Source organism: Aptenodytes patagonicus, chromosome 7 (assembly GCF_965638725.1).
Source record: "Aptenodytes patagonicus chromosome 7, bAptPat1.pri.cur, whole genome shotgun sequence".
NCBI lineage: Eukaryota > Metazoa > Chordata > Aves > Sphenisciformes > Spheniscidae > Aptenodytes > Aptenodytes patagonicus.
Window position 1 is genome coordinate 48,114,933 of NC_134955.1, and position 16,802 is coordinate 48,131,734.

General features: G+C 43.2%; 1 protein-coding gene across 1 annotated transcript in view; it reads right to left on the reverse strand.

The window, feature by feature from the left end:
• SPTLC2 (serine palmitoyltransferase long chain base subunit 2) overlaps positions 1 to 15,571 on the reverse strand; it is an 88,367-nt gene extending 72,796 nt beyond the window's left edge. Inside the window, exons 1-2 of the mRNA XM_076345187.1 lie at positions 15,446 to 15,571; positions 2,149 to 2,343 (exon numbers count right to left, since the gene is read on the reverse strand). Coding sequence (XP_076201302.1) covers positions 2,149 to 2,343; positions 15,446 to 15,571 — 321 coding nt within the window. The remainder of the gene's footprint in view (positions 1 to 2,148; positions 2,344 to 15,445) is intronic.
• Between the last annotated feature and the right edge of the window lie 1,231 nt (positions 15,572 to 16,802).

Consider the following 16,802-nt stretch of genomic DNA (forward strand, 5'->3'; position numbering starts at 1 on the left):
ACACCAGCCTGAGATTTCAACAATGAAACTTTTTTAAACAGGATTTCCTATTTTCCATTCTTACGCAGTATTGACTGGCACTTCTTACTAGCTCCATCCCAGACATCCTATGTACAAAACAAAACCAGAATACACACATCTCTCCCCTGCAAGCCATGACCAAACTCAAAGGGTTTAAATTCATCTGTCTGGGAGGTATACTTGTTAAGCAAATGTCTTTCAGGGTAAGATGCAATGCTAAGTCAATTTATAAAAAAATTCAAGGCTAAATTTATTTTAGAACTAGGATAATCAGTTGCTAACAAACTCGTGCTTCAGTATCCTCTGTGACAATCTTTACCGAGAGCCTGATATCAATAATGTATTCCCAAATTAGACCTACTGCCCGAGGTCCTCCTTTTATACACTCTCATGTAAGAGTCATGACTGCTCCCACAGAAAAGGACTACTGTAAGCAGCCTTGCACCTTACATACTGGTAACAGAACAAGCATTTCACAGAAACTGTGCAACAGAAATATAACAACTACAGTATGGAGTAACTGCACCAACACTTCAGTTACCCCTTTAAAATCCTCAAATACCATGAGTAGAGACGAATACTTAAACCTTTATTCTAACATCTTGGTAAATTTATGCAATTGTTTGACTGTTTTCTTCTGTATCAACATGTAGTTTATATACAGAAAAATATAAGGGTGTCATGTTCTCAGGTGACAAACCAGAGTAGCTCAAATGACATTAATGAGCACATCAAGTTTCAAGCTGAGATTTAGCCAGCAATCCTTATTCGGATATTGTAACTGTTAAAAGGGATCCAAGATTTTTACCTCCAGATTCCAGAAGTCAGTTTTCGAAATAGTGTAAATTTAATCTCCTGTACTTTTAACCAATATGAAATACCTATTACTCATTAAACTCCTATGAGAATGAATCATAGTAAGGCAGTTAATCCCAAAATAGAAACATCTTAATTCTACCTCATAATGCTCACACAAAGAAGCTACTGTGAAGTAATTTTAGGCATGGGTTAGTTTACTGCATTTTAGCTAATCTACCATAAGATGACACGTACTTTACTCCAGTGCTGCCTCCAAAAAAGCCTTCCTTTTTTTCTTCCCCCCTCCCACCCTTGATTATTTGTTTGCATTAGTGAGATGTCATTCCCGCCCCCCCTATCTTCTGCCACCCAACTGCTTGTGTGGCTGCACGGAGAACCAGAAACCAGCAACTGGAAAACAAACTCCCTTAACATTTTATAAGCCAGACTGGCTCCCCAAAGCAGTTGAGAAAAACAGAACCCCAATCAGCAAGAGTAAGCCAAATCACTCTACCTTTGGAGCAAAGCTCACTGGTATTCACACTGTGCTAAGAGGGCTCACACTAGCAGGAAATAGCTTGCGAACCGCAAGTTTAAACAGTAGCTTTCTTAATGGTAATTAATTCCTGCGGGGAATAAAGGCCTCTAAAAATATTTTAGAACTACTCAAAATTAGGATTATCTATTCCAGACTAACTGCTGAAGCAGGCAAGACTTTTCACCTGGTAACAGAAACTTTTGTGAATAGGTCTTATTATGAATTAATTCTTTTTAATTGCTATCAGTGAGTCAAGAGTCAGCACCTCAGATTACTCACCAGCTAACCTGCTAGTGTTCTGGACTCCAGATAAATTTAAAGTCATCCAGCTTGTGCTCTGGTTCTCATCCACAAACTTTTCTTTGCAACTGCTTAGGCTAAAGAGAATTAATAGCATGCTTCCAAATCAAAACACAGCCACCAGAGCAGCATCAGAAAGACTCCCACTGCTGTCAAACTCAAACCAGATCCTTTGATAAGCATTTCTTCAGCTGCTGATGCTGTCATATGCAGTCTCTCTCCCCCAAACCCTTGTTTCTGCAGCTGGGGCATCTCTCAGCATGTTGATGCAGCCCTGCAGTGAACCAGATGAGGGAACTGCTCCGCCAAAAAATAACTCAACTAAAAGAAACATTATTTTAATGACACAGCAGTACTAGCATAAAATTTGGGGCATTCAGAAGACAAGGAGAACAGCAGAAAACTTTGAACAACACTGCTCCGTAAAGAAATGCTCAAGCTATAGCCTCAGCCACATCATTTCTTACTGACCATTATCTCCCAGTGGTTACCTTTTGTTCTTCTCTTTCTGTTGCATTTTGACACTTCTCAATCTTCCACTGCCGCATGAAATCTCGCAGATATCCAAAGAGAGTGAGAACACCATAGCCTACGTAGGTCAGCACAGCAACCAGCATTGGTGTTTCTTCAAAAGCTTCATTGAAAGGCCTTTTGTATAATCCTCCATTGTGCACAATATGATTTATCTACAGTAAAAATTTAAAGAGAGGCAGTTGTGAGATACTCATTCAAGAAATGACAGATAGGCATTTCAGAGTAGTCCCTGGCCCTCTGATCATCTATAAACTCTGCATCCCTCCCGCCCAGCTCAAAGTACTTCCAGCTAGGTTCAGCAATTACCGATAAATACTGTCAGTCTCCATATACGAGGTTGCTAAGTTGTTGATACAACTGAAGTCACAGTTACCAATTTAGTGCAGTTTAATCCAACATCTCATTAAAGGTCTTTAGCTTGCGAAGCTACGTAGAGAGCATTGCTTACATCCAGCCCAACCAAAATGAAAAAACTGCCTTCCCCCTTCACCAAGAACTAGGTAGGCACAAATAACAGAACAGTGAGGCTTCCCAGGCTCACTACAGGGGAAAAAAAAATAGAAATGAATAGTTTTATTAATCTAAACAATGTATTCTCAGGATTATGAGAATTGAAAAAGTAACTGGAAAATATCAAAATAGACTCAACTTTGGAAACCTATATTACTGTAACAAAACAAGCATAATCTATGTGTCTCCATAGCTGTTAGCCTAAAGATGCTGACATAAACGCTGTACTCATCCATGAGGTGGACATGACACCACAGACAAAAAAGTCATTGTATACACAGTCTCAACATTGCATATATGTCAGCACACAGAACAAAGCAAGGCTTTCTGCATAAAATCCACACTAAAAGTCATCTTGCTACTTACATACCCTCTCCTGAAGATAAGAGCTTGACTAGTTATATAATACATGTGCATGTCCATCTCAAGTACGATTACTGTAATACATAATATTTGTGACTATTACAGAAAAACTTCACAGCGACAAGGCAAGGGATCACTCAACATAACACTGGGGGGGAAATATCGTTTTAACTACACTACTTGTTCAAAGAATTAAGTTAAAGATCAGATCTCAAAAATCAATGTATCAAAACATAGAAACCCAGCCATTAGATGCTAATTACTATCTGTATTCCTAAAAGTTATAGAATAGCTACCCTATAATAGAAGAGCTACGTGTGAAAGAACACTCTCCAAGACATAATCCCCTATCTGTAGCATCAAAGGTGACAAGTCTTACTCCCTGCAGAATAGATTTATTTTTGCCAGTACTCCTAGGCTTAGGAAAATTACAACCTATTAGGTAATTGTCCTGGTTTCGGCTGGCATAGAGTTAATTTTCTTCCTAGTAGCTGGTACAGTGCTGTGTTTTGGGTTTAGGATGAGAATAATGTTGATAACACACCGATGTTCTAGGTGTCACTAAGCAGTGCTTACACTAGTCAATGACTTTTCAGCTTCTCATGCCCTGCCAGCAAGAAGCTGGGAGGAGGCACAGCCAGGACAGCTGACCCAAACTGGCCAAAGGGACATTCCATACCATGTGATGTCATGCTCAGTATATAAACTGGGGGGAGTTAGCTGGTGGGCAGTGACCACTGCTCGGGAACTGGCTGGGCATCAGTCAGCAGGTGGTGAGCAATTGCATTGTGCATCACTTATTTTGTACATTCTTTTATTATTATTATTATTATTTTCCCTTCCTTTTCTGTCTTATTAAACTGTCTTTATCTCAACTCACAAATTTTACTCCTCCCCCGCATCCCACTGGCAGGGAGGGGAGTGAGCGAACGGCTGTGTGGTGTTTAGCTGCCTGCCAGGTTAAACCACAACAGTAATCTAAACGGCTTAAGACTGGCATAGAATTCTGTAACTCTCTGGTATCCAAATAAATTATGAAGGATGTTGCCAGATGTGCACAGGAGCAGCTAGGAGACAAGAAGGAAACCAAGATAATATGTTTCAATAAATGCCTATATTAGTAACAACACCACACTAAAAAGAGGGCTACGACAGGGATGCATCTAGGATTTTGCTCAAATTTCTCTGGACTGTACTCAAATTGCAGCTTATAGCCAGATATAGTAAGCAATGTATTTTAAAAAAATATTCTAATCAAAGAAACATCAACACCTAGGAAAGAGTTTGATCCTAAATACATCAAAAAAGGACAACAGCAAATAATTAATGAGGGGTGGGGGCCAGCAGACAGAATAAAACCAGTTATTCACCTATGGCACTCATACTATCATATGGGAAAGGAAGCCACAGATGTACTAACCTCTGTAACAGCTGATGAATCAATAAAGGCACACATACTTGCTGGCCTCACCAGACACTGCATTATTTAGAAAGTTACATCTGCTCATCTCAGGTGCTGGAGCAAGCCTGTATTTCAAGCCTGGCGTTAGTATCTTGAAAGTAATTTTTCAGAAGCAAGGGTCTGCTCTTAGGATACAACTATGCTATAATTATGCAGTCACTGAGTGTAAACTACACCAGCACCTTCCTCCTGATACTGATTTCTACCCTCTTCCCTTTTGCTGACACGGACATCCAGAACAAAGTTTTAACCACAGCAAATCCTCGATTCAGTCACCATAGTTGCGGGGACTTTAAAATTGGTGCAAGCGTGGAAACAAAACAGCAAAGACACAGTAGGAACTTCTTTTAGCAGCAGCACTTACCCCAGATGCAGGTAACTAACTCGCAGCGCTTTGAGGCCAGGTTTAACACTGAAGTAGTTTTAAAAACTTACTGTCTACAGTGGTGGCTTAAGTTAGAAAATTACCATGCTTCGGAACAGGTGTAGGAACACTTTCTTACCACATTGCAGCTCAGATGATGGCAATTTAAAGCTTTAATGCAGGCCACAGCTTCATACACTGTTTTCTTCAGGAACAATGCCAGCCAAAGGAACTGCCCCAGCCCCACTCACTCCCACTTTGAGCCATCTGCATCACCCTCTGGCTTGCACAACTAAGGCTAATCTGATTTTCATCCCTCCAACACTGAACTGATCCAGGTTGGAAATATAATGGTTTGCAGAAGGTTATTTATTAGACCCTAACAGTCTTTACAGCACTGCTCCACAAACTCATTTGATAGATGTCAGCAAACAAGAACCAGTGGCTGTTGGGAAGAGAGGAGGGGCAGCAGCACCATGACAATCAACAGACTCGGTGAGCCAGCGCTGCAGAGGAAATACCATGAAAGCTTTCTCTTCTCTATTACTATCGAGATTGCTTAACTGTTATCACTATGGCTCCAATTCATGAAACCATAGAATTTTATTGCATCCAGATCTGAGAAAGATCATGCACCAAAGCTTCAATTACTACAATTTCACAGCTTGATGAATTAAAGTTGAATTTTGTGTCCTCACACTGACAGACCAGGCTGCAAATAGCAGCTATTCAGGAGCAGGCACATGACATACCTGCTACCTGTGGCTGTCTACTAGTAGCTGATTTCTGGATAAGCAGACAGAAAACTGGTAGTGACTACTTCGTAAATTACCTAGCCTCTAATAAATAGAGATCCCATGAAAGCTTTTAATGTCTTTCCCAGTTAACTAGAAGTTCATCTGGAAGAGATGAAAGGCTACATCCTAAGGGTATGGATCTGAGGTTACCCAATACCAAAAAATATCTACTGAAAAAAAACAACAAACCCAAACCTGTACACAATTTTAATCAGAATAAAAGCATACCAGTTTTTTCCAGGTCTTTAGAGGTGCCTCTGCTTGTGACAAATGCTAAAACTACACAAGTTATTCCACACGGTCAAAACCAACATTTGACTGAGAAAGGCCCTTTTGGGAATACCTATATTGACTCAACACATACTCCAATCAACTTCACCTCCCAGTGTTCTTCTAGCAATGTGCTTATACATCCTTATACTCTCATGTCAGCTACCACATAACCTGAGAAGCTTCTATGCTATCCTATCCGAATTAAACATTAAAGAAATACTCTGCATGCAATTCCACAGACTTTTCATGAAGCATACGATGACTATAAATACACTCTAGAATTGCCTATAGAAGAGACATTCATAGTCACATTTTACATACAAGCCTATTCGTTTTTCCAGGAATGCCTTATGAATCCACACATTAGCCTTCAAATGGAGGCTTACATGCTGCAGGCTCCAAGCCTGCTGCCAAAAAGCAGCAAGTTCAGTTCCAGAGACCAAGAAAGAAGGTGGCTACAGCTTAGTGATTCATTTCCTTTTCGGGGGGGGGGGGGGGGGGGAAGCGTGCAAGATTAAGACTTCTAATGTTTCAACAAGTCTTATGACAACAGAGTGAGCCATGACCTTTGAACTAGAATGTACTGCATATCTAAGTGGAAACTACAAAGAAAAGTCAGGGTTCACCTAAGCGTGAGGTTCAAAAAAGCAGGTGTATGCTCACCTACATCTCTCTTTCCTGCACTGCCCAGACCGCATGTACACAGAAGAGCACCATCACATTAAGAAACTCAACTGCAGGAGAAAAATCAGAGAGCACCACCCAGCTGGTTACAGAAGGCAGCAAAGAGATGGCATTCTGAATCAGCCACAGGTAATGCCTGTGTTGGCCAAGCTCTTGGGGAAACAAATCACATAAAACAGTATTGTAACAGTTACTGAGCAGCAGCATCATACAGCTACAGCTAGGAAGGACTGCATTGGTCTAAGCAGAACACATCAGGGAGTCTGATTATAATCATCTCCCCAGCGTGGTAACAAACAGTTCCAATTCACAAGACGTTACATTACAAAATTTACTTCAGATTTAGTTCATCCTGCAAATCAGAAGCATTATAAGTAGCACGACAGCATGTCTAGTACAGGCAGAGGATGGGATTGCGGATGTACGCACATGCAGCACAATCACATCCAACCTGATGTTCTTACCCAACTACTGCACAAAGTTATGCTTTAAAGACCATGTTGGCCTCCAGATAGCATCAGATCTTGCAGCGCCTTAAGGTCAGGTACCATCAGAATGAGACTCCAGCTCCACAGACAGAAAAGGTATTTCTGCCTATCCCAACTTATTCAAATTCTTTAATGACATCTATGGAAAACATCTTACATAATACCCCTTTTGCAGCATGATTACAGATCATCCGGCATTAGGGACAGAATAGTGTAATCTACACAAAAAGAGTTCTCATTTAAGCCACCCCACTGAGCATAAATTCACACTAGAATGTATCCAATTGCACGCTTTATTGATTACAACCTCCGCTATTCTACCAGATTGTGAAGATAACTCCTTTATCAGAGCATTAAAAAAAAAATTGCAATTCATAAACAGCAGTTAGCAGTAAATTTGCTTTTACTAGTACCCTTCACCATTTTCCATTTTCTAAATTTGGACAGTAGGATCTTCAGAGAAGGACCATCATACCTCACCCTGTCATGGATCTACAAAGAAGGTAAAATGAAATCAGCAAACAGATACACATTTTAATGTTAATTATGCTTTCTCTGCCAGCACCCAAAACAGGTCACGTATGAGATTGGCATTATTCTGAACCTGACTTTCTTTTAATTAAAAACTTATTTCTCAAAACCAATAGGAAAAAGGGTTTTCAGTATATCTGCTATACCTGTGTCAGCAGACAACTTGGATATAGAACTCATCCTAAACAAAGTCAGCATGGTAGAAATCAGTAGATGCAAAGAAGCACACAAGAAGCCAAACACTCTCAGACTGAAGGGTACCATGGTTAACTTTCAAAAGCATGAGAAGAAGTTTTGTGAGAAGACAAAAGCCGTGCTTAAACACAGGAACATTTGCAGACACCACTGTAGACAACACATGGGATTTATCACAGGAATCTGGGTACATACCTTGCATGGCAGGCATATGCTTTAGGGAGAGAAGATGCTACAAGTGCAACACGCACAGCACACAGTAAGAGAGAAGTACAAGATAACTGGTTATGCTGCTACCCCAGGAAAACCCGAACACTCTGTATTAAAAAGGCTGTTTCACTTCATGCTGCCAGGAAGAACGAAGTCAGATCAACCTGGCAGACTTTATGTAAACACCTTAAAAGAATTATTTATGCTGGAACACAACTTCGCTAAATTCTTACTAAAATTTAGTAGCTTCTCATTGCCACATACCACACATACTGCAGAAATTTTACTAGCAGCTTTGCAGCTTCTTTTTTTAGAAGCAGGATGTGGAAGACCACTTCCATGAGTTGCCTGCTTTTTTGTCAAAGATTCCTGCCAACTATAGGGAATAAAATGGAAAGATATGGGATGCACCTCCGCTCTAGGATGTGCCCCCACTCTCAAAAGTGGTCACATTTGTTATAAAGGATCAAGGGAATCAGCACTACAGAAACTACAGCAGTAAGTGAGAACTCCACACAGGCAGCTTCTCTAAGCTGTTAGGGTATTCTGTGGTAATTTTACTGTCACCTCCAGCCCTTTTCCTTGCACTGCTTTGTTCTTAGACTTCAGATCTCAGAGTGTTGCATGGGTAAAAAGACCAAGTATTTACTACCAAAATTATAATTAACTGATCTGAATCACTTTTTAAGCTTTCAAAAAAAAAAAAAAGATCACAGGAAGGAAACTTGTTTTACAAAACAGACTTTAACACTCGAGTGTATTCCTAATTAAGTATTTGTTCTTGTTGGCAGGTATTATCAAATATTTTGATCTGCAGCTAGTTACTCCCAATAAATTTGGCATTCCTTTGTTAAGATGCTCTTGCCACATCTACACAAACAGTACAAATCTTCATAATGTTTAAGTGTTGTTTGGGTTGTTTTTTTTTCCTTTTAGCAAGTGAATGATGCAATTAAGTTTGGGTTTTTTGCTTGCTATATATGGCTGACAATTTGAATCCTACTGAGAACATTTTTTTCCTGATAGTTTATCTTAAATTACCTTAAACCTAGTACGTTACTTTATCTAGTATGTCCAGTAGATTTTAGGTGTACAGCATTTTGACAGAGAATTCCTTAACTGCACGCTTAATTACCAAGTGTGTTTTACAATAAAGATTTCCAAAGACAGCACAAGCCTGTAATGGTTCACTAACGCGTCAATCTCTAGGCTCTCGGATACCTCTGAAAGAGTTCCTAACATACTTTAGAATTCACTTTCACTTATTTTTACAGACATGAAATCCCACTACTTCCTAAACCTTTCAACTCCTGCTTTCTCAACTTAAGTATTCTTCAAGACTATACTTTTCAATTAAAAATGGTTCTTTTTCAAGAGTGATTTCTTAAGGCAAAAAAAATTGGAAACTTCGTTGAAGCTGGGCCAATGTTTTATGTTCCTCCTAGAGAAACTGAAGTCAAGAGATAATTAAGATAAAGCTTTTTTCCCCAACAAATTGAAAGCATGACATTTAGGAAAACAACATTTCTGCTGTACGATTAAGACAGGAAAATACAACATGACATATCACTCAAGTAGTTACAATAACAAAAAATGAACTTGCATACATTTATAACAATTTACTATTAGCATTTAAGGCTTATCACCAGCTAAATTTGAAATGGCAGTCCCAGTATAATTGAAACATTTTAACACTTTATCCAAACTTACTTCTCAGTAGCACATATTCAAATTTAAGAGAAGCCAATCACATCAACAGCTACCATGGGTGTTTATTTTCATACTAGTACAGATACACAAATTCTCAGCAAGTGCAACACTGGCACTACATCTACTAATTTAATATGATGGCCTCAAAAATTTATTTAGCCAGATAAAATGTTGTGTAGCTATTCCTTCCACAACGGCTTATAGTCTTTTATAATTGAATTTGGTATTAGAAAAGTATCCTCATGCACAGGTACGCTTTTTCAGAAATAGAGTTTTGTCAATTAAAACGTCTGAAGGAGATCACAGCCTTTTCTAGGTCAGCCAATTTTCTACTCACTTCAGTTTTACATTACTGACACAATAAATGCAGTCAATCAAAAAGCCAAGCAAGAGGCAGAAAGTAATAATTTCTTTCCTCAGGTCTGATGCAAGCCTCAAGAGTACATGCTACAAGCCCTAAGGCGCACATTTTTACAGGGGTTCAAGGATTAAACGCTAATGTCTAAACCTGGGCAAACTCTCCTGCAATCCATGAGTTTCTCTCTCTAACCATGCAATAACCAAGGTTGGAAGGGACCTCCAGTGGTCATCATGTCCAACCCTCAGCTCAAAGCAGGTCTAATTACAGCAGGTTGCCAAGGGCCACGTCCAATCTAGTCCTGAACACCTCCAAGGATGGAGGTTCCACAGCCTCTCTGGGCAACTTCTTCCAGTATTTTACAACCCTCATGGAAAAATTATTTTCCTTATATGTAATCAAAATTTCTCATTCTTCCAAATTACATCCATTGCCTCTCATCCTATTGCCACACACTTCCAAGAGTCTGGCTCCATCTTCTCTATATCCTCCAGCCAGCTAGTTGAGCCTTCTCCTCCTAAGATCGAGTAAACCCAGCTCTCTCAGCCTCTCCCCATACCTCATGTGCCCCAGCCTCTTCTGCTTCTTGGGGATCCTCCACTGGATTCACAGATTCACGTGACTACGTCAGCATCTTTCTGGGGAGCTCAAAACTGGACACAGTACTCAAGACGCAGTCTCACAAATGCTAACGGGGAACGATCACTTCTTCGTGACTAAGTTCATGAGACTTCATTCTTTAAGATAAATTTTTTTTCATCAGAAATATTTGCATTTTAAATTTGCTTGCAGATGTGAAAAAAAACACCCCATAATTCTGTACTCAAATTCCTTTTTATACCAGTGGATAGGTCAGTTATTTAACATCTTTATCTTATCCTAACCTTCATCTGAAACAAGGGCTTATTCACATCGCTGTAACAAGAAAAACTTCCAGTATTTGTTGCACTCATCTTCGTAAGTGTGCTCTTCCAAAGAAGTTACACTAACCTGAATTCCAGCAAAAGCATCTATAAAAATCAAGATGAAGCCATCATTCCCCTGCATCCTGAAGCATCTCACAAGATAAGCCTACAAACAGTATGATTGCTCTCTCCAAAAAAACCAAACACAAAGCACAGGATCACACAAGCTGTTTTCAGCATGTACAAACCAAAGATTTCAGAAAAATAAATATCTACACTGCCCATTTTAATAGCTGTAAGAATTTGGGACTTGTGACAGTTTTAAAGGAATGCAAATCCCACAGTCCTCCCACTCTCTTCAATCAAACTATTCCTTGTCTTCCTGAGGAAGTAGTATGAGACCTTGTTTACAAAAGCATGTATGCAATAAACTATCTGGAGATTGCTATAGTATGGCATTTGAAGACTTTCTAGAAACATCAGGGAAATTAAAATTTGTTTATATCATTCCAGCTCCTATCTAACTGATTTGGAGATACCACGCACAACAGAAATTAAGAACTTGATATCTAAAACCTATATTCCAATTATTTTTTTTAGTTTGAGATTATTTCTTCTTCAACTTCTAGAAGCATAACAGAACCATTCTAAGGTGAGAAGCTCAATTAAGGAGTCCAAAAAACCACATTACTAAAAATCTGTTCACAATAATAGGCAGATTCTAGTAAGTTATCATGGAAAATAAGGGCACCTTGTCCCATTAAATATGTCCAAATCTCCCTATTTTAAGCAAGAAATTTTTCGGATGCAGTATTAGAAAACCATTAGCCGTTTGCTTCAGAGCAAAACACTCCAACGGACAGATACATTCCAGTTTAAAATTGCATTGCAGAAAGAAAAAGCAATTTTCCCTGCACTCCTTATTATTCCCACAAGTGTCTTGATAGATCCTAAATACCATTTTTCTACTGAACTCACCTAACACTCTCTCCAACAGACCAGAAGGACATAAAAAGCAGAATCATGCACAGCTTGAAGAGGTAACCTCACTGTTCTTTTATTTACATTTGCTTTCTTTCTCCTGGCTGTGTTCATTTCCTCACATCATGACAATACCCTTTGAGATGTCAGGCTTTCATCTTACATAGTGCAGTATTACATTGAAGCATTAAATCAGTTTTGAACCCATCCACAGATTACTATTCTTCCCAATCATGCACTCCCTTAACTGTACACAGTCAGAAATGTTACTTACTTTTCTCCAATATCCCACAATTTTTAATTGCTAGATGGTTCTTCAACCTCTTTTAATTGAGGTGCTTATAGCAAGATTGTTGCATTCACTGAATTTGAATCTCTAAACAGATTAAGTGTTAGCAGAATCAAAGTAATTTGAACACAGGACTTCCCAGGAAAGCAAAAGAAAGAGCTGTTATTTATCTTAGTATTTCAACAGAATGTTTTTTTAATATGCTGAAACGCTAACTTCAAATGATTACTTTCCTAGCCACTGATGATATTTCATTAATCTCCAAGGTAGCCAAAGTCAGTTACTGCACAGTCTTAGTAGGCAGCAAGTTCCTCTCTCCTTTTACCGAGGGGAAGGATTAGCAGTTCAGATCCCAGCAGGAGACAAAGTAATACAACCTATTTAAAAATTAAGGTGAACAATTTCACCCTCTTCTGCTCATGCTGGAATAACAGTAAAGAGCCCACTCTATGTTAAATACCAGTCTCTCTCTGTGGAGCGAGTTGTGAAGAAAGCCTGAGATCTGTCATAAGGATAATACCCTTGAATCTAAACTTTTTTTAGGGTAAAAATACCCAACAAAAACAAACAAACCAAAAACCCCCAAAACTTACTCAGGTAACCAGAGCAGAGATGTCCTAGGTAGGGGCAGACTCCTTTTTTCACATCATTAAAAACAGGTAAAGCTTTCCTGCACTGTCAAGCCCTACAGGAGAGCACGCTGATGTACTACCCTGTCTCTAAGCTCTCCTCTCACAAGCTCCAGGCTTTTCCAGATCAATCGCCAGTGACTGCAACACTTCTTTATACCAATGGCTTTCCTTCCGCCTCCTCTTCCTATCAATATATTAATTTTATCTAGATCTCTTCTTGCCTCTTAATTCTCTCAAGGAACCCGTCATAGGCTTTCTTGCAAAAGCACCTTTTATTTCCTTATCCTTACTTTTCTGTTTTTTTCTACTAAGTAGGAATTGCACTCTCACTTGTAAGCTGCCTCCTTTTTGGTACTTGATTACTTTGCCTTCTACAGACCTCTTCACTTGCAAATTCTCAAGTGTTGTATGTGGTATAGATATATACATACACAGACAAATATATTCAACACACAGTAAGCATTAACTTGTTTCCCTTCTCCTGTGTAAAGGCCCAACAACCAAAACTCGAAAGCCAAAAGGCCAATCAAGTAGCCAAACCTGCGATACATCAGCAACCATATCTTTGGCAGCTCTGAGCTCCCGTCACTGATGCTATTTGAGAAAGCTGTACATGGTTAGTACCCCTAAACAGTCACCTCTTCCAGTCAGGTTCTAACATTTAGACCCTCTAACATTGCTAGACCCTAGCAATCTGGCCCACATAAAATTATGGAGAAAAGAATGCAAGACTCCTAATTACAAATCTCTGCTTGACCAGCAAGCAGCTGCCAGAAAGATATAAAACTTTCTTATACTCTTCTTACATCCTCTGACAATGCCGCTACGCTTCGGCTTTTTGCTAAGATTTCTCACGACCACTTCTCCAATGAGCCTTCCCCCCCTTTAGAAAGTTATCTCAAACGCCTCAGGCTTCCAAGACACATTTGAGCATAGTATCACACGCAAGCTACTAACTGAATAGAATGCCTCATAGAACAGCAAGGTTTTTAAGCTGCTTCAGTTTGACATTGATGTTTTTTCCATTCACATCCTGCGTCTCCCATGTTTTCAAGATACACAGCTGGACAAAATCCTTAAGGAAAAAGCTTCCTTACCCCACTTTTCTGCTCCTCTGAAGCAGAAGAAGAACATAACTGTATTTAGACCTTCTTCTTTAAAGAGCACAGAGTGGGAAAAAACGCTCACAGAACAGTCACTACCACCATGCTTGGTCTTAGCGCAAAGATTTACACCTACGGTTTTATAGTCGGCAGTGCTTAGTGTTTGCAAGGCAAGACTACCAGTGCCATAGCTCCCCGAACCAGTACGAGCTGACACTGCTGCCAAACGAAGGTATTGCACCCTCCTCCTCCATTTGTTCACTCCCAATACTGTGCCATCACCTCCCAAGTGCCAGGGCAAGACTATGAGCGTCCATCCAGTGAAAGAAATACAGTAAGTGTCCTGGGTTAAAGTTAACTCAGGAAAAAAAAGTTTAGTTTTATCCTGCGTCAGTTCTCAATCTGGTTCACACAGTGACTGCACAAGCCTACACTGGAAAAACAGAAGGGGCAGCACAGGAGTGAAAACAAGGAGCAACAGGAGGGATGACAATGGAGGAAGGCATTTCTCAAGCAGCTTCAGGCATTCAAGGAAACACGACTTCAATTCCGTACTGCTGGGGTTGCCTTCATGAGAACCATTAAGTACCTTACACAATAACACAAAAGTTTAATTTTTTGCAGAGAAACAACTGTGAGTCTGAAAGCACAAATACACACTTGCATCACAGACTGTTAATACAGCTGGATGGGAAGTGCTGCATCAACCTTTAACTCTTCTACAGAGGGAAGTCCCTACTCAAGGCTACTTGTACCCATGGCCCTGTGCATCGCACCTGTAACAACAGAACAGTGGCGAAGAACTGCTAAAATCTTTTCTTCTAAAGCACAGACCTACTATATTATAGCGAGGTTTAAGGTTAAAGCTCTGCTGCTAACAAAAGCCTTGCAGTAAAGGTATAGCAACGACTTGAGGGCCAGCCGCTTCACATGAAGTTGCCAGCCTGGCGAACAAACACGCACCGGGCGCAGCCCTCCGAGGCAGGCCCGCGACCGAGGCGCTGCCCGCCCGCCCGCCCTCCCTCCCCAGGCGGGGGCCGGGGGGCACACCCGACCCCGCCGGCCAGCCACGTTTCGCCGAACTCCCCAACAGCCACGCCTCGGTGGCTTCCCGGAGCCCGTCTGCCGCCGCCGCCGCGGCGTGGGGGGCGGCTGCAGGCTCCCCCGCCCACCCGGGGGGGCACTGGCGGCCCGCACAGAGGGACGAGGCAGCGGGGCGGCAGCGCCCCGAAGCACCGAGGCGGCGCTCGCCTGGAAGAGAGCACCGGGGACAGCCCCCGGCCGCGCCGCCGGCGGCCCCACAAGCCCTGCCCGCCACCGGAGCCCCCGAGACAGGCGACCACCCCCCCGCCCCAGCGCCGGCCCCGCCCGGGCGGCGGAGGGCGCCCGCCGCGCACACCTGGGTGTCGGGCGCGGGCAGGCCGCGCACGTAGCCGTTGCGGAGCGCGCCATGGGCCGCGCCGGTGCAGCCGTTGGCGCGCGGCTGGGCGCCCAGCGCCGCCGCAGCCCGCTCGGGCCGCTCCATCCCGCCGGCTCCGCTCTGCCGCCCCCGCCCTGCCGCGCCGCGCCGCACCGGAAGCGCGACCCGCCGCCTCCCCCAATCGCCGGCGGAGACGTCACGCTCGGGGACGGACTCCGCAACGACGCATCAGCGCGCGTGCGAGGCTGGCAGCAGAGGCCAGGGAGAGGGGGCGGGGCCCAGGGGACGGGGCCAAATGAGAGCCCCACATGGCAATCAGGCGGGAGGGGAGCGAGGTGAAGGAAAGGGTTTGCCCAATCGCAAAGCAGAAAGTTCGGAGGGAGGTGGAGCCAGAAGGTGAAAGTTGTCCAATCACTTGGCAGAGATGGAACCGGGAATGAAGAGAAGGAGATGAGCTAGCCAATCATAGCGCGAGGTGCAGGGAGGGGCACGAGGGAACTGCGGGATCCGTCCAATGGCAGGAGGGAGGAGCAGGGAGGCGGCAGCCATTGGGCGGGCGCCGGGCCGGGCTCGGCTCGCGGGGCAGGGCGTGAGGCGGCGGCGCGTGAGGCGCTCTGACGGCCGCGCCGCGGGGCGGTCCCGGTCCCCGTCCCGGTCCCCGTCCCGGTCCCCGTCCCGGTGGCTGGCTGGCTGCGCTGCGCGGCCAAGGGCGCGCCCGCCCGGGCCCCGGCTGAGGGCGGGTGCGGGGAAGCCGGCTGTGTGAGGCTGCCCTGCCCTCCGGGAGGGACCCGGTGCGTCCGTAAACGCTTTCCCTGACGCGAAGGGTGCGCGGGCTGGTGCTGCTTCCGCTACCGGCGGCGACCCTTCCCTCGCGGCTCTCCAGTCGCTGGAGCGGGGAGAGCGCCAGGGTGGGATGAGGCAGCCGAGGGGCCCCTCGCCTGCCCTCGCTGCTCCGAATCGAGGGAGCTGACGAGTGACGCGGTTCCTTCAAGACCCGGGGGGTTGCCCAGGGACACGCAGGCGGCGGGCCGTGTCGTGATGGGCAGTGTGAGAGATGAAGTAACCCATCGCAAGTCTGACGGGGGAACCCCTGGGTGAAACTTTCTGAGTGGCTTTTTAGGAGGTCAGGCTTAATTACTGTAGTGCCCTTTCCTGCCTAGGATCCACGTGGGAGAGGTGTATCTTGGCTCAAGTCCACCTGGGTAACGACGGACCTGATAGGAAACCCTGTAGACAAGCTCCAGGCAGAGCTTAAGTCAATAGGATTTGAATTTGGGCTTAAAGATGGGCGTATGCTTGGCTGCTTTGCTGAGCTAGTATCCCTGACAGCTGAAGT